Source organism: Panthera onca, chromosome F2, assembly GCF_046562875.1.
Source record: "Panthera onca isolate mPanOnc1 chromosome F2, mPanOnc1 haplotype 2, whole genome shotgun sequence".
NCBI lineage: Eukaryota > Metazoa > Chordata > Mammalia > Carnivora > Felidae > Panthera > Panthera onca.
Window position 1 is genome coordinate 43,941,811 of NC_138356.1, and position 18,721 is coordinate 43,960,531.

An 18,721-nucleotide genomic window follows, 5' to 3' on the forward strand; every position below is an offset into this window, starting at 1 on the left:
CACCTGGCAGCTATGAAGGTCAAATTAAATGTTAAAGTGCTTCATAAATTTTGAGACACTGTACAGATACAGAGGGAGGGCCCTGTTACTGGAATATTCATATATGAGTGCCCAAACTATGGACTGGTACCAGAAAGCAAAGGTTTCATAGCACCAAAATATCCACTGCTCAAGTAGAGTACGTATGATATTGGGCTCCACCCTAGACCTCCTTACAATTAATTAATATGCTTTCCTGCCAAAAATGGAAGCCTGCCCCTTCCTGATGGCCTGACCTCTACAATATCTGACCATATTTGCAAACACAATGCAAATGGATGGCACAATAAAATTGCAAATCCTGCGGAAAGTGAGGGATTTCATGAGGTCAGTGAAAGTGATGTTGGAGAATGCTCGATTCAGTCAGCAAAGCACTGACCAAGAAGTTAAGGCAGAGGTAACCAATTCCCAAATTAAGAGAGAAGAACAAAGTCAGTGTTGCTTCAAAGGAAACAACTTAAATGGGAAAGATTTTACAGCGGCCCTTGGAGAAAATGATAAAACACTCAAGTATTTTGTAAAAATTACTCTTCTGGGGAGCGTGCTACAAAAGTTAGGTGTGAAGAATTTAGTATTAGCCATCAGGTTCATTTTGTTGGGAAATTTTCCCATGGAAAGAGTTTGTTTTATTTATTCTTTAAGAGTTAGCTGATAATGGGTATTATTAGAGTCTAACTTACTTTTATAAAAGCTTTTATAACAAATTTAATTTTCTAGGCAAAATCACAAACCGGGATTTTGTTGTGTGTGTGGTTTTGTTTGTATGTTTGGCCCCCTTTCACCAACCATTCTCGGCTAAGGAGGACTTTTTATAATTATTGAGTTATTATTGCTAATTTAATTATTTCCCAGTCTCCCTCAGTAGAAATGGTGTGGTCAGGCTTTTTCAGCCAAAGGGAGAGAGAGGAATGACTTTGTAAGCCCTTTGGAAATGGGAAGGCTCAGGGTGTCGCTCTTTCAGCGATAAAGCCAAAATGGCTTGGAAACAATACAGTGAGAAGTGAGCCCAATTTTCTGGTCAGAGTTGATGCTAGCATGCCAAGCTATTTTCCCTGAGAGAGGATGTGACAAGGACTGGCTGAGAGGCACGAATGCCATGGCCTCTGCACCCCGCAGGCGGCCAGGCTGGATGCGGCTACTCTGGCTGGCCAGGAGGATGCAAACCGCGTCCTCTCCAGGAGCTCCACTGCTCCCTCCCCTAGCTGAAGAGGGTCAAACCTCAATCGGAAGAGTCGGGGTTTCAGGACACCCTCGATGACCCTTCACCGAGAATTTAACTTAGCTGTTGTCATCAAAATCCTTTGGAAATAACCCCCCACCTTACCAGCAAGTTGGCTGAGGCATTCAACGTGCCCGAATCCTTGGTACTCTGTCCCTGCAGGTTCTGGGTCACCGTGCGGAGAAGATATGCAGCTGGAAGGTAAGATGTCAGGGTGCTGCTGGGAAGACCTGGGTTCAAATCACAATTCTACCACCTTACTGGTTGTGCGACCTCAGGCAAATTCCTTGACCCGTCTAAACATCGATTTTCCCTTCTGTAAAATGGGAAAGGGTTCACTAATACGTCTGCCTCACGGGGTTTGGGGTGGATCTTCAGTCAGACTCCCCAGAAGCGGAAACTGAGAGGAGGCTTCATGTACAGGTGACTTATTTAGGACACGTTCCCACTTAAGAGAGTAGAAGCAGACAGGGACAGAGGAAAGTCGAAGCCAGAGATGGTTTCCCAGCCTGATCCTCCCAGGCACTTGGGAGGATGTTGTACATCAGTTTGTCCTGCTCACAAGGAAGCTGGGCTTTCACGTACCTGCACTGGTCGCCCAGGGGCTGAGGGTCACGAAGGAAGGTAAATTGTAGGCACTTGGGCACTCTGCACTGTGAGCGAAGTGTCCCCAGGAGCCCTCAGACAACGTCTGATGAGAGTCCCAGGTGCAAACCGCGGGCAGTATCGCTCTGGTAAGAGACCCAAAGATCTCGGCAGAGGACAAAAGGGGGTCTGACACAGTGGGGGTTACACGATATGATTTTTGTAAAACATCTGGCCCAGTGCCTGGTGCAGAGAAGGCTAGGGATGCACGCCCACTCTTACTGTTGCTGTTGCCACCATGGTTCTCATAATAAAAATACGATTGCCACCCTCTTAGGCATTCTGCCAGGGAATCTGCTCTATGGGCCCAAGCCGAGGAGCTGGTGGTCAAAGCCTCTATGCAGGTAAATGTTACATTCAACGTACAAGAAAGAGAAAGGGCACTAACATTTATCGAACTCCTACTGTTCAAATGTCAGGCACGGTGCTGAGCACTTTACATGATCTGTCTCATCCACTTCTTATAACAGACCCATCTGGTAGGATTAGTATCTTCATTTGTACGGCTAAAGAAACAGATCCAGAAAATCAAAATGAATTACTCATTGTCACACAGCTAAAAGGCAATGGAGCCAGCATTCAAATGTGGTTATGCCTAGGTGATAAGGCAATATTCTTTTCACCTAAGCTTCAGAGCCTACCTGTTGCCTGTCCAATATATTCTAAGCAGCAATGTGCCCAGCTAACATAATAGATCGTTCAATTCCCCTCGCAACTAAGGATGGCCAATAGAAGTAAATGAAGTCATTGTGTGGGGCTCCTTTAAATAAAATGGATCCCATCAGGAAGCATTCTTTTTTCCCTTCCCCCTTCCTTCTTCTCCTACTTAGAACACAGACATGATGGCTGGTGCTCCAGAAGCCATCTTGGGCCATGGAGCTGGAGGCCTATAGTGGAGCTCTGAACTTATTCTAGGTATCCGGACTTATTTTATATGAAAGAAAATAAACTTCTATGTTACTGAAGTCACTTTCATTTCTGTTGTCTGTTTCTAGCAGCTGGCCCTAATCCTAACACATACAGATTATATGATAGTTATGAGATCTTTTAAGAAAAAATTTACTATCCTGAATTAATGTGAACTACCCACTTGCCCCAGGCCCTCTTTCCTGGAAAAATGTTGACACATTTTTGTGCCATGCATTTTGTGTCAGATTTTTTGACATGCTATGAACCTGAACCCATTAAGTCCCAACCAACATGTGGTTTTCTAAACACAACAGATAAAGTCAGATAAATTGCAAGCAGCCTGAGATTTCAGAATTTCCAGGGCAGGTATGATTTCCTACATTTTGAAACTGGGGAAACCGGGTCACGTGCTGGGAGATAAAGCCCTGATCTGACAGGGTTCTCTGAAACCCTCGAATCACACCCACTACCTCCTGGATTTCTACACCTCCCCACATATCACCCTTTCTTGGTCTCCCATAGAAGCAGCAACTGGCTTCTTCCTAGCGAAGCAACAGTAATTGGCCCTGTATCTCCCAGCCCCTAGACTTCTCACTTTTCAATGCTTTGTTTCTCTGATCTCAGTCCCAGGAAATGGTGTGTGACTGATGACCTGACAATGGCTTCAATCTATATTCTGCCATTTGCAGGAAGAGTTTACCAGAAGCTTCAGTCAATAGTGGAAGCTCCTCGGTCTGGAGCCCAGTGGAAGGCTTACAAAATCAGGGATGGTTTGTCAAAGCAAATTTCACATGCAACTGATTCCAGCACCTTGGGACAGGCTGCTGGAATAAATAATCACCATACACATTTTGTTAGCTATGCCTCGTTAGAGATGGATTTTTGGAAATGGCATCCTGAAGGCTGCTTATCTGTCAGTGCTCCTTATTAAGCATGGTGAGTGTTCCAGATTGGCTTTTCTAAAAACTTAGACTGTTGCCATGGCCAGGTGGGATTCATCATGGTTACTGGCATTGTGGGAGTCCGAGGGAGGGGTGTGAGGGCCCGAGCTCACCTTCAGAACTTGCAGCTTCAAGTGCTGGAGGAAAGCTGGGGAGAAGTTTCTCTGCAAAGTGAAAGTTTGATCAGAACTCCTCAAGGAAGGATGTTGATGTCAGTGTGACAAAATTCCAGCTTCAAGTCACTGTGACTCCCCACCCCTCTCTTCTCTGTGTCTCTTTCCTCCCCACTCTTCCAGGTATGTTTGACTAACTCTGCTGGGACCGCCTCAACGCAACAAAAATACATTGGTGGAAAATGGTTCTGCCCTCAATGGACCAAACTGAGTCAGAAGGTGGAGAGTTCCTCTTTATGGGCTCCAGGCGGGGCTCTAACAGGGGCCCTCCCTGAGGAGCCCTTGCTCCCCCATCCCCACCACGTGAGGGCAAGGACTGGCCACTGAGTTCTCCATTCCCTGAGCACAGTATAGCCCTGGTATACACTAGGTGCTCGCTACACAAATTGAGTTGAATTGGATTGTCACATCCTCTGTTTGGGCTTCTTTTAACTTGAGTAGTTTCTCTAACATGAGAATTACTAGCCAGGCCCTCTCACACACTCTAATCCAGCCTTACTGCTTCACAATAGGAGCATTCCAGTCAGCCTCAGCACAAGGCTGTGGGCAGAATGGAAACTGCTGGCAATATTGGGACTCGGCAATATGACCAATATCTCCCTGAGACCCTAGCAAGTTAAAAGTTGTCCTGTCAGGGGTGCTGAGGAACATCAGTATTATGTTACTGGTGGAAAAACAAAGACACAGAGAGGTTACTTGATTCAGATCTCCGACAATATTAATGCAGGGATTCTTATGCACTGTGAAAATCTAGATGTATCATAAAGGCAAGTTAAGAAACACTAACTTAAAAAAAAAAAAAAGGAAAGAGACACTAACTTACTTTACAAAGGGATCCCTTTATATTTCCTTAAACCTGCCAGCTGTCTTTGTGCTCATAAAATGTAGTTGTTAACCCCAAAATTGTTATATACAAATTTCAGCATCATGTTTGGTCCACAAAGCAAGGCGTATGTGTCTGCTGGAGCTTGGTCCTAGTCAGTCTGTATCCATGAGGATAGTATAGAGCTCATTCCCGCATTTCCACATAGGAGTCTGGGGTTCATCGGGGTGTGTCATCAAAGGGTCTTCGTCCAGTTCCATTAGGTGAAAAATAAGGGACACAAATCCTAAGCCCTTTTGGGAATGGCCCTGCCTTCAAGGGACCCAGCTTTGCTACAGCTTGATGCTAAGCTGAACAACTATTGGCGATTTTGTTCATCCTTCTGGGCCTTATTCTCCCAGGGGAAAAATAAATAAGGGGTAAGATAAGTCAATTTTATGTTCTTACCAGACCTGATATTGTAGGTTTCTAAATCAGGAGGAACAGAGACAGAAGGGTGGGAAAGGTTAGATTGAGCAGGAATGGTCACCTCGTCCAAAAATAAAGATGATGAAGACGTTTTATTCAAATTCCCATCAATGTTCTATGAATGGCTGCAAGATTACTTGTAAGAACATACTGGCCAAATGCACTGCATCCAAGCTTCCCTTCAACCTGGGATAGGCAGTGTTTGTGAAGGATCCATTTCTCAACATCCACCAGAAAGTGTTTCCATTATCCACTTGATTTCTAAAGCATCAAAAGGAGAGATTCCTGTGTCAAGGAATCGGCACTAAGGCTGGGAATCAGGAGAGCTTTCAAGTTCTCTCCAAAAGTAAGGTTGCACTCATTAATTGTTTTCTCCACGGAGGCCACCCTGCCGGCATTTGGCAGGATGAACGGTGATGATGTGTGGTGCTCACAGAGCAAGGATCTACTGCAATAGCCCTTGACTTATGCTGTCTCCCCTTAAAAAACAAAGGCATTAAGGTTATGGATGTGTTCGTGAATGAGAGGTCCCCTGTAAAGAAAGATTCTAGGACATAAGTAATGGCCAATGACAGTAGGGACTTCAGGGATTCCTAACAAATTAGTGATCCCTGCACTTCAATCTGTCTGCTTAGCCTATGGCCAGCTGCCCAGACCTGTTCAGCTTCTCTAGAAACAAAGAGAGAGAGAGAGCGAGAGCTATGTCATCCCCAAGGCTCTAGACCCCAGTCCTGCAAGGAAGGAATTACAGGTGGTGGGTTATTTAGGACTCAGCCTGGGGCTTTCCTCGCTCCAAAGAACATCTTTCTCTTTTTCCTTGTGATGACTACTCATCCATTATCTCTTGACTAGGATCCCATTGAATGGAATGCAGGATGAACAATCTCTATGGTTCAAACCTGCTCTCCATGTTTCTGTGAATCCAAGGGATGTGTCAGGGCTGCCATATTGTATAACTCTAAAGGGTTCCATTCACATCACGGCCCCAGGCAGTGCTTTGGGGGTTTTATTTTTAACCCCACTTGGCACCTAGTAAATCACTGACCCACAACCTGCATTTTTAGTCTTAAAACCTAGATCTATTTGTTACCTGTGTACTCAGTATTTTTTCTGCTCAGATTCTAATAATACTGTATACAATTCTTGTTTCCTAGGCCACAGCAGCGTCAAGAAAAATCGAGCTCTTGGCCTAATTTAGAAGGTCACTGGCTCCAAACCGCACTCAACTTTGTTAACAGGCTAACAACCCTTACCTCACCTTCAAGTCATGCCCCACCCCTCTCATGTGTATGAAGACCTTTGTAAGCCCTAGGCTACCCCTACATCACATGAAATATATTAAAACATACCCACAGCTTTCAAGGACAGATAGATAAAGAGAGAGGGGGAGAAAGTGAGTCACATATATTGTCTACATATATAATATTGTTATTTATAATATATCATTTTGCTATACATTTTTGAAAGGGTGTTTAATTTTCATAAATTTGAATGTGTGAAGAATGAATTATGTTTATGATCCAAACATCCTACTTATTATAACTATATGAGAACTATACTATGCGTAACCCATTATTAGATGACCTAATGTTATATTGTGCATACATTTCTTCATTTAATAATTTTAACTTTCAGGAGGATGAAGACTTTTTACTCAAATTCCCACCAATACCCTCTGAATGGCTGCAAGATTACTTGTAATCTACAGCTGATAAAAATTTTCACAAAACCTGAAAAGCTTGTAGGCCTAGATATAGGAACTCCTATACGTCTTCCCCACATCCCCACATTACCCCAGCCAGCCCCAAATCTCTTTCTAGTGAACCCAAGTAACTCCTGCTCCTAGATTGTGGCTACTAGGTGGGAATTGCTGTTGGATTCATATTTCTGCGGTGCTAGGTTCCATGATTACCTGAGATGACCACACCACAGAGAGTTGCGGCTTTTTCTTTTCTTTCTGGGGGCCTGAATAAATCCCAATGCACTTATTTTCCAAAGGGCCCTAGAAATCTGTCTTGGCATTCCAGAGTGACCTATGTTCACACCTTGACAGCATTTTACACTCTTCAAAGAACCACTAAGAAAGGTAAAAAATGTTTTAACATTGTGTGCCAACTATACTCAAAAATAGAATGATAATAAGATGTTTTGACTCAGAAAAGTGTTCTGTCCAGAGGATATTTCGACTCCTAAGAGCACTACCATTTAAGCCACAGTTATATCATCACGGATACATTTTTGTACTGAAAGTAGTTTTTTAAACAAATTCCATTAATTCCTTTAATTTCTTGATCAATCTTTTTAAACAGCCCAGTTAAATCCTTTACAATTCTTTCCACTTTTATTGGTATTGTATTTCATGGAAGTTATTTTCACTGGGTTTAATTCTTTCCCATGCAAATTGTACAATACAACTTTGACTATTGACCAGTGTGCTTTGTTTATATCAAATACGAAGATTGTTAACTTCTGCCCCGGAACATTGACTGTATAGACATTTTTCTACAAAGTTCAATTGTTCCTAAATCAGGCTCCACAGATCAGAATTTTACATTGTACAGATTTTAAACACTATCTGCTTTATTTTTTTAAAAATTTTTTTTAACGTTTATTCATTTTTGAGACAGAGACAGAGCATGAACGGGGGAGGGTCAGAGAGAGGGAGACACAGAATCTGAAACAGGCTCCAGGCTCTGAGCTGTCAGCACAGAGCCCGACGCAGGGCTCGAACTCACAGACCACGAGATCATGACCTGAGCCGAAGTCGGACGCTTAACCGACTGAGCCACCCAGGCGCCGCAACACTATCTGCTTTAATTTCTGTCGATCATTTCTCCCAGTGATATTCCTTAGGAACTGTATAGAAAACAGAGAGTGGTACTACTCTCCTAGCAAAGCCACAGTCTGTTGGGGGCTCATGCCCTTCCCTCTAGCAGAGGAGGCCTATGGTTTAGGGCTGGATTGTGTACAATGAGTGGATAAAACATGAGCTCTGGAATCAAATCATCTGGGTTAAACTGGGCAAATTATTTCAACTCTCAGTTTTCCCAGGGGGTTAGTTTCCCATTGGTGGTTTCCCATTTGTGAAATGGGGTCGATAGTAGTACCTGAGCCAAGGGTCCCCGTGAAAATCAGGGCATAATGCATGCAAATTGCTTCACATAGTGCAAGGCACTAGAGCCTAGTAAGAACTGATGGCTCTTGTCATTACCCCGATCACCTTAAAAATTCTATCAGTTATCTATTACTATCCCCAAACCTAAAGGCTTAAAATAACAGTAACTGGCTGAATTCTATTCTGTTGTATGTATACACCGCACTTTATTTATCCATTCATTTGCTGATAGACATTTGGGCTGTTTTCACCTTTGGTCTATTGCGAATAGTGCTGCTGTGAACATTCACTTACAACAGTTTGAGTACAAAATGAAATGAAGAACTGATACCTGCCACACCACAGATGAATGCATTATGATAATGAAAGAAGCCAGCCACAAAAGGTCTGTCTCCATAGAGACATAAAGCAGATTGGTGGTTGCCAGGAGCTAGAGGCACAGCGGGGGTGAGGGTGGGGGGCGACGACCTGCTTAATGGTACAGGGTTTGCTTTTGGGGGTGATGAAAATCGGAACTAGAAAGGGGTGGCAGTTGCACAACATTGTGAATACACTAAATGTCACGGAATTGTTCGCTTTAAAATGGTTAATTTTATGTTCAGTGCCTTTAACGTCAATTCGAAAAATGTATAAAAATAGCAATTTATGATTTCTCATGATTCTGTGGGACAGCTGGGGGGGCTCCGCTGGCTTCACCTGGGCTCTGCTCAGCAGGAGGGCTACCTGGGAGGGCGGGGCCTCTCCTTCCAACTGGGCTTTCTTCCTCAAGGAGTACAGTCCAAACCTCAGCAACTCCTGGGGCTCAAGCAGTTACCCAGCCTCTTGCCCGCTTTACATCTGCTGATGTCCCATTTGCCAAAACAAGCCCCAGGGCCGGGCCCAGAGCCAATGTGGGAGGGGACTATGTGAGCGAGCCAGCACTGGGTTCCTTGAAGGTCACACCGAGACCATCCTCCACAGGCTTCCTTCTAATCTTGGACCCCAACTCTGGTAGACTCGGGCCTGAAATGTCTCTTAGACCCTGACTGCCTCAGACTCAGACTCAGAAAAGTTGGGCCTTTTTATGCATGGCTTTAGAACGGGGGAGGAGCAAGCCTTAAATATATTCAGAGATCACCACGTGGAATGAAACTCCACTTTCTTCATCTCTGAACCCAAACTGCCACTTAATGTGGAACAGCTGAGTGCAGGAGCAGCGGACCCTCAATGAAAGGATGGGCTTCACAGCGTTCAACTTGGAGGGCTCTGGATTTCCCAGTCCTGAACTGCCCAGGGAGTCCATCCTAAAGGGCCAGGTCAACCTGACGACTTACCCTCATGCCCATAGAGATAGCCTCTGTCAGTTTACAAAGGATCTGCACGCACGTTATCTAACTTAACCCCTGCGAGGTTGGTACTCATCATCTCCATCTCGGAGAATGCGGTGGAGCAGGAGATGACTGCCCAGACCCTGCTCTGGGATGGACTTGTTGCCTCCAGCTGCCAGCCCCTTCCGGGTGTGCCTTGCTGTAGAGGGTTGCTTCACCCAAGGGCATGCTCTTTCCTTTCCGGGCAACCCACGTGCAGCTGATAGTGGCAGGGACACAAAGGTCCAGGCCCTTCAACCCATGAAAGGACAGCTCTGACCGGCTGCGTATACTGCATTTCCTCCAAACTCCCCAGGGAAGGGGTGCAGATCACCTTCTCCCCTGGCCAATTCTATTCCCTCCCCTTCCATGCCACACGTGTTGATCCCCAATAAACATTTTGGAGCCCAAACTCCATCTCCATGTCTGCTTCCAGAAACTCCACCTGCTGCAAAGAACCTGAGGCTTCTTGGCCCCCAACATCCAGAACCTGAAAACTCAGGACCGCCAAAGCCCAGGCTCCCTGCACCGAGTCCTACTGCCTTGTAATCTCTACCCCTCTGGGCAGGAGGCCCATGTCACTGCAGGGTGTGTGATTCACTCTCTGTATGGTAAGTGGTGTAGACACAGCAGGAAAGTTGTCCTGGAATACCTCTGTATCCCGCAGAAGCGTGACATCTCTTTCATAGGGTTCACAGGCTGTGGTTCTGACCACTGTGGGAATGACAGGCATGGAGACCCTTTCCCGAGAGCAGGTTTTGATAGAAGCAAGGAGACAGGGAGCTGCGTGGGGGGGGGGGGGGGGGGGGGGGGGTTGCCAGACCAGCACCACAGTGTGCGGAGGCGGGGGAAAGAGGGCCAGAAGAGATGGCGGACAGGGGGGGCACTCAAGACAAACCTCACACTCTGGCCCAGGAGCCGGCGCTTCCTGGAGATGACAGGCTGTCTGCTTCCTCATAAACTTCCTCACAAACTCTGGAAGCCAGGCAAAGGGCAGAGCACAGCACAGTCAGAATGCTTCCCAGAATGCTTGGAGTCCTTGCTTCGGCATCCTCTCACCAGCGCACACTGCCCCCCACCCCTCCCACCATCTTCCCAGGAAACCCATGGCCCAGTGCTGTGCCTGGAGCCGGGAAATCCACTGCCTCAGACAGGAGAGGGTTCAGCTGTGAGAAACAGGGACCCAAAGTACCGGTGGCTTAAACAGCGTCTTTTCACACATAAAAATGCTGAGGAAACCAGTCCAGGACCGGTAGTATGGGGACTCCACAGGCTCTTGGGGAGCCCAGGCTCCTTCCAGCTCACGGCTCCATCATCCCTGGGACACAGGCCACATCCATGTGACAGAAGGCAGGATGGAGGAAGGGGTAAGGACAAAGGGGGTAAAGAGGAGGCACTGACTGACTTTAAGGAAGGTTTCTGGGTCCCGAGGAACAACTTGCGTCACACGATCACATCTATCTGCAAGGGATGTAGGGAAGTGGTGCTTTTCTTCTGGGACCACATTCTATAGCTAACGACTGAAGGGGCAATTTTGGCAAACAAGGAAAAGAGATATTGGGGCAACACCAGCAGTCCCAACCCCTGTGGGGTTTCAGTTCTACAAGGGTCACTTCCCAGTTAGTGAATCTGGGGAAGTCACTCTGTCTTTCTGTGTAAAGGTGTGGTAAAGGCTGTCCTGCCTCCCCACAGAGTTCCTTGAGTGTCAATGAGACATAGAAATACCTGTGAAAACAGGGACACCTGGGTGGCTCAGTCGGTTGCACATCTGACTCTTGGGTTCAACCCCCACATCAGGCTCTGCACTAGCAGTGTGGAGCCTGCTTGGGATTCTCTCTCTCTCTCCCTCTGTCTTTGTGCTGTCCCCGTCTCACTCAAAATAAATAAATAAACATTAAAAAGAAGAAGAAGAAAGAAGAAGAAGGAGAAGGAGGAGAAGGAGGAGAAGGAGAAGACGGAGAAGGAGATGAAGAAGGGGAAATCTCTGTGAAAACAAAGCAGGATATATGGACCTCAACATTTGCTCTTTTTTCACCAATGTGTGAGGATCCTTTCTTGGATTCTCAGATACGCTCACCCCCAACTTTCTCCCAAAAAGGTACAGATAAAGATAACTAAGTGCTAGTCACTGTGGTAGTAGTTTTACCTCACCTTATTGAGAACTCATGAAAGTGCTATGAAATAGGCAGTCTCTCAGGGTAGATTTGTTATTTGCTACTCCACTGCTTTCAAAGACATTGAGATCTGGCGAAATCTGTTGAATAATCTTAAAGTTTGGGTTTGCAATATGGGGAGCAGGGAGTGGGCACAGACAAGTCTGAAAATAGAGGGAGAAGAATTTCGAACTCTGGGCAATCTTGGAGGACAAGAGTGGAGACGTGAAGAGAAAGAACTAGAAAGAAGACCAGAAGCTGCCTGTTCAGTGTCCCAGATCAACTATAAAGTATACCAGACTTGCAGAGTGCTTGCTAAGAGTGGATTTTTGTGGGAAGTGCTGAAAGCCCCTGCGTTTTAAGTGTGGGCTGATACAGAGGCAAAGAGGCTGTGGTCCTGGCCCGAAGCTGGGGCAGAGGAGTCCACAGATCATAATAAGCCGGCTTCTGGAGGAGGACTTAGATTTTCACAAACCATGGCCTATGGTCTGGGTCTAAGGCATCAATTTCAAAATCACTGTGTGTGATTTTTTTTTTGGGGGGGGGGGGTCCTGAGACTTTATCTACCGTAAACATTATTATCGCTGTATTAAACATCAAGAAACTGGACCTCAGAGAAGTCAGGCTGCTGTCACACAGCCAGTAAGTCTTGGCACCAAGGTTCAAATCCACTTCTGTCTAGTTGCAAAGCCAGTGCTCCCAGGCAGTACCCCTACTGTCCCTGTCCCCGTCCCCACTCCCCACTACCACCCTGCCTCGTCCCACACACGCTCTGCCACTCTCACACAGCCAAGCATGGCTTTCCCTCCAGATCCACGCACAACTGAGGGGCTGAGCCAGACTCCAGCCTGCAGAAGACCGCGGCTGGCGTAGGAGGCGTGGGGTCCAGCAGACAGGTCCCATGGTGCATCCTCTGGCTTCACCTTTCATTGCAACCTCCAGTGGGCCCCTGGCCCTTCCTGCCCACAGCTGCACGCCTTCCTGATGCAGGCAGAAAGAAAGTCCCCCTAAAGGAGGCAGGTGGAAAGCGGCAGCACCTTCTTTCAAAGGCAAAGGGAGGTCATGGCAGATGCCCAGGACTGATCGATCTGCAGTGAGAGCCCTCTAGCAGTGGAGCTGAGAGTGAGGGCTCCATGGGACGCAGGGGCTCACACACAGGAGACAGGGACGGCCCTGCAACTGCCAGGACCACAGTCTCCAAGAGGGGCCACTCTGGCTGCGTCCTCTCTTCAAATAAACACCGTCCCAAGACTGCCCAGGGCCAGGCTGCAGAGCTCGGAGCTGCCAACATTTCCGTTAGAAAGTCCTCATTTTTCGGGCTGAAAATGTAGCTTTCAGAGTTTATCCTGGGCTAAGACTTTTCAGTGTCATCTTGGGAGCCAGTTTTTAATTTTCATTGATTTAGATTCTGCAGGGATGAAGAAAGAATTCCTCCTTCCCACCTTCCCCCCCAGTACATACCCTTCCAAAAATAACCAAAACAAAACCCCTAATTGTTGAAAATAGGTTTACATTTTATTTTGGACTTTTTTTCTTCTGTGCTATGGAGATCAGAATACAGCTCAAGAGAAGAAATAGTTCCTTTAGGCTGGGCTGGAACCTGGCGCGCCTCAAGATTTAGAACCGTGTGTATGGGCAGAGGCGGAGGGTGGGGGGTGACCTCACATTGGCCCTCATGCAGGGCAGGAAAACAGGACACAAACCCTTCCCTAGCTGCAGGCAGGCTGAGCATCTGCCCCCCCCCCCACCCCTCCCCAGAGGGCTACAGGGACCTCCAGGGCTCCTCCTGTGATAAGGTTAATTGTTCTCCAATCCACACCTAGCAACCACCTCCCCAGCATAAGGAGGAAGAGCTTGCTCTGCTGAAGGCCAATCCTGAGGCCCGGGCTTCCCTCGCTGGCCCCACATCCTCTCTATCACTTCATCGCCCTGTCTTCCCACGCCTGTCCTCATACAGCTGGCTCAAGTACAGAGTGAAGTTCAAGCACAGATGAAAGAAACAGGCGTTGGAAGGTCCGAGATATCCATGCAGCCTCCTGAGTCCCCTGCCTTGGGACAGGAAAGCCTCCCCTTTCTGGGTGGTCTCTGCTCCCTCTACCCTAAACCCTCATCCTCAGAACAAAGCTTGCCTGCTTCCTGCTTCTCACTCTGGCCCAAGACTGAGCATCTCCTCCACTCTCCTCCTGATTGCTAAAGGAGGAAGTGTCTCCCTCACTTGGCTCCCGGGCCTAACTCCGCCAACTCCTGGGCAAAATAATCTAGACATTCACCTACCACCACCTAATTAGCCTCTACCCCTTCTACGTCCTGCCTCCTTTTCTCTTAGTTTCACATTTTGAGCAATTCATCTAAAAATTGGGTGTCTGTGCCTAACACAGTCTGTTAGGCATCTGACTTCAGCTCAGGTCATGATCTTGTGGTTCCTGAGTTTGAACCCCATATCTGGCTCTCCGCTATGAGTGCAGAGTCTGATTTGGATCCTCTGTTCCCCCACAACCACCCCTCCCCTGCTCGAATGCGCATGTGTGTTCTCTCTCTCAAAAAAAAATAAACATTAAAAAATAAATAAAATAAAATTCTCTTCATCCTCTCACCACAGCCCGGCCCAAAGGGAAGTACGCGGAATCCATTAGTGCCACTGAGTAGAGCTCATCTCTTTCTCTGACTGACGTTCTCGTAGTAAGTTTGTGCACAACATTTCTCGTGAACACTCTTTTCCATGTTGTTATAAGTTCATTCTAACTCTGTTATGCTCTTTGTCCCAGAGTAAATCCTGCCATCTGTGTGAGCCTCAGGAGCTTTGCCTGTGTGACCAGTCTTACATGCATCCCTTAACTGGCACCGTCTGGTGTTGGAAGACACCCACCCGCCTGTGTGTCCCTCTGCCACCCACATTAACAAGGGGTCACCTGTGTGGCTCATCCCCAATGGAACAGACCACTATGTAGAGAAGAGGGAGTTACAGAAATGTAAGCCCTGGAATAGGAGCCAAGAGGAGGAATGAAGGGCAGACCCCTAGCCTAGGAAGGAGGAGTAAAAACTCCCAAACCACTCTGAGGTATATGGAAAGTCAAGGGGTTCCCAGGAAATCCCATAATCCCATCCCTCAATTCTCTGACATACTAGCCAGTGTCACCTGGCTTCCAACGGCCTCAGGTGAAGGTCCCCTACTTCTGCTCCCTGAAGGAGCCCTCTTTGTATGTCAGTCATAGCTGCTGGCCTCACTTCTTTAGACTTCCAAGCCTCACATGCCCACGGTCAGCAATCACTGTCTGGATTATCCGTAGCCAAGAGACACATCAGAAAATACAGAGGAGAACTACCAAAACCCTGAGAGAATAGTAACAAGGCTTACTGCCTTGAGAGCTTAAAGCAATGTGGGTCATAATTCACAATCAAGCTGTGACCAAATTTCTATAGTATAAAGACTATGACACTGTGAAGAAAGGCAAGGTGGGGAGTGGTTGGCACTTGATCCTCATAAATAAGGTCTTTTATTTCTGCCCTTCCCACTTCCTTATTAACAAGGATGACCTGGGAATGGACTGCCATTCAGCGGGGATCTACTGGTTTTGCCTGCCCAGCATCCATCCCCCTTTCTCTGGTTCTGGCACTACAATTTATTTGCATCTGGAAAAAAAAGTCATCTGTTCCTTATTGTCAGCCCTTGTAGTTTGGGTGGGACTGACCCCATTCCAGGCTCCAGGGCTGGGCAGTAGCCCAGTTCGTAGGAAGTGGTTCAAGTGTACATGATGACCTAAATGAACTAGAAGAGGCAATCTCAGGCCTTTTTTTTGTTTTGTTTTGTTTTTTGAGGAAAAGGAGGAGGAGGAGGAGGGGAGAACTGAAAGGGAAGAAATACCTTTTCTCTTCATTAGGGTTGCTGCTGAAAGGGTGATATTTGTGGATCTAGAGAATCAAGCAGCCAGCTTGCCACTCAGAGGGAAAAACCTGCCTGAGAATGTAGTACAGAGGAAAGAAAAGCTGAGAGGTGAAGAAAGACATTGTTTGAGTCCCTGGATCAAGCCCTACCTGAAGCCCAGACTGCCCCTGGACTTTTCAGTTGTACATGCTAAAACATTTTTAAAATTCTGTTAATTTTAATTCTGTTAATTCTGTTAACATTTTTTAAATTCTTATTTATTATGACTGCCACCTAACTCAGAACGTTTGTCTCTATTTTATAGATTAAAAAAAGAAAAGCTGGAGCTTAAAGGAGCTAAACACCCTGCCAAGTTGGCACACCCTAACTACCAACTGTCAGAGTTTGGGTATGAGCCCACATACGCCTGAATCCAAGTCTTAACTACTCTACCCTCCAACCTCCCATTGCATATCTTTCTCCCAACTCTCCAGGTCCCACACCTAACTTTGGTCAACATTTACCAGTTAACCGTTCTGAAACATTTGACATCGTCACCAAGAACCCAAAGCCAGTGACTCACTCCAGCCTTGGTTAGACCATAGCCCATACCTACTCTTCTTTCTTGGTTCCACTAGAGCTCCAGTTTTGTTTTGAAGGCCATGGCTTCAAATGTAGACCTGAAGGCAGCTATGAGGTAAGCATGTTCTGCAATCTGCATCTTGTCTTTTGTTTGTTTTGTTTTTTAGCCACGACATTTTCTGTGATTGCTCATTGGCCCAGAAGCTTCTGGAGTGCTCAGAGGCAGAGAAGTACCCATAGATGACTGTTTGGCAAAACCGTCTCTTTTTAGATTGGCGTGGATCACCATGGCTTCAGCTCAACTAGGGCAGAGGAGCATTTAAAATACCCAACTGGGTGGGGTGAGGTAGCAACACACTTATAGCCCATACTCATTAGGACAGTCCCAGAAAAGGGAGCCTGCAAAATGCCATGCTGGGCATGATCCTCCCTTCTCTCTCCCAAACCCCAACCAAGGAGAGGCTAGAAAAATCAAGGTAAGCTTCTCAAGGTAGATCATAAAACAAAAGTCCAAAAATAAAAAAGGCAGGGGGGTGGTGTCTCCCAAATGGTGACCTTAGCAAAGTCTGGGCCATGAAGAAAGTTGTCCAGCTGAGGCTCTGGAGGAATGAGAACTCATATTCTGAGTTACCATTTGGGGATCTGGGGTTTCAAATGATAACAACTACTCCTAACCAATTTATTATAAAATCAACACACAATTATCAGCAAAGTATGTGTTTGTGTTTAATCTGTTCAAAGGATTACTCTAGGAACTGAGGCCAGATTGAGAAGATTGCCTTTAATCAGAGGCCAAATTAAAGTTTTGGCTGCTGTGCCATTTTGCTAAGCATTATTCAAATGCCTCTAATGTAACAGTTGAAATGAATGTTCATGCTTAATTTGAATACTGCTTAGCTCCACAGGGAACCCTCCCGCCCCACCGCAAAAGAAAAAAAAAAATCATAAAATGTCACCCATACGTCGTAAAGCTACCAGTACTCATACATAAGTTTATGGATGGTTTGGATCTCTTGCCGAAGCACCAAATATTTTCTCTGAGTGGTCAGCAATATTGTATTTAACACCTAAAAATAATTTCCTTGGCCCAGAATATCCTCAAATCATTGAAAATTTTATGCATTTTCTTTGGAAGGAAATAACAAAAACCAGCAGAGGATACAAAAACAATTCCCTCTGGTTGAAAAGAGTTGAAATGCTTCCATCCAATCATGAGTATAACAAAGAAACTCACAAAATACTTTCAAGAAGAATCTGCTCAATTGCCCTTTGACCCAGAGACCATTCGATCATATGCTGGCTTTGTGAAATTTTTGTTTCATGCTTCCATTTAACTGTTCCCCTTATTTAACTCCTCCCCCATAAAGTACATGCAAGCCTATATCCTATAGTTCTTTCAACCCACTGTGGCGCCTAACAAATGCCTGAGATCAGAAAGGGAACAAAACAAAGCATAAGAGACTGTTAAAAAACTGAGAACAAACTGAGGGTTGACGGGGGGTGGGAGGGAGGGCAGGGTGGGAGGGAGGGCAGGGTGGGTGATGGGTATTGAGGAGGGCACCTTTTGGGATGAGCACTGGGTGTTGTATGGAAACCAATTTGACAGTAAATTTCATATATTAAAAAAAATAAAAATAAATAAAAAAATAAAATAAAATAAAATAAAATAAAATAAAATAAAAAAAAAAAAAGAAAGGGAACAAAACAAGCAGTCTAAATCCATGAACAAATAGTGAATGTCTTCAGTTCTCCCAAGTACTCTGCTCTGCCTCTGGCAGTTAGACAGCCTGAGGAGCCGTGACTTTACTATCACGTGGCAAGGGCATATCCCACGGCCATGCTCCCTTCTTCCTTTCAGGTAACGTGGCCCAGACTTGGGGAACTAGTCCTGGTTAATGTGAGCAACTCATGGCAGTAATGTCTTGGCATACACATATATATGACTCATGTCTGGTCAATAAGATGTAAAGGAAATATTTTGTCCCCTGGTAAAAGAGAGTGTTGTGCAGGAGAAGCCCCTCTTTGCCCACTTTGTTACTTTCCTATGTTGGACACTGTCTCTGAGAATGTGATGCCTGGCACTGAAGCAGCCATCTTGGCACCAAGAGACAGATTTGAAGACCCAAAGTCCTTGCTAAGTGTATGCCATGGATGTTAAAAGGGCTAGAGAGATGGAAAGAGTTTGGAGACTTAATAACCGGACAGCTAAACCAACCATGGGACCACTTGCTTCCAAATTCCTTATTATGGCAATAATAACTGCCCTTATTCTCAGTCCCCATTAGATAGGGTTTCTGTTACAGCTGAAAACATTCTAATTAATCCATATCACTCTCATTAAAATTTGGAGTAGCTGTGTCTCCCTTCTTCTTCTAGGAGGGAAAACTATGGTAAAATGGAAAGTTTTGGAGCCAAAGGCACTCCATCAGTCAGAATTCTGGCTGAG

General features: G+C 45.9%; 2 protein-coding genes across 4 annotated transcripts in view; one reads left to right on the top strand and one right to left on the bottom strand.

Annotated features, from left to right (window-relative positions):
- Nucleotides 1–16,406, top strand: part of CPQ (carboxypeptidase Q) — a 548,491-nt gene extending 532,085 nt beyond the window's left edge. Inside the window, exon 8 of the mRNA XM_078441665.2 lies at nt 16,188–16,406. Coding sequence (XP_078297791.2) covers nt 16,188–16,291 — 104 coding nt within the window. The 3' untranslated portion in view covers nt 16,292–16,406. The remainder of the gene's footprint in view (nt 1–16,187) is intronic.
- TSPYL5 (TSPY like 5) overlaps nt 1–18,721 on the bottom strand; it is a 42,066-nt gene that overhangs the window by 10,307 nt on the left and 13,038 nt on the right. The gene's annotated exons all lie outside the window — the stretch shown is intronic.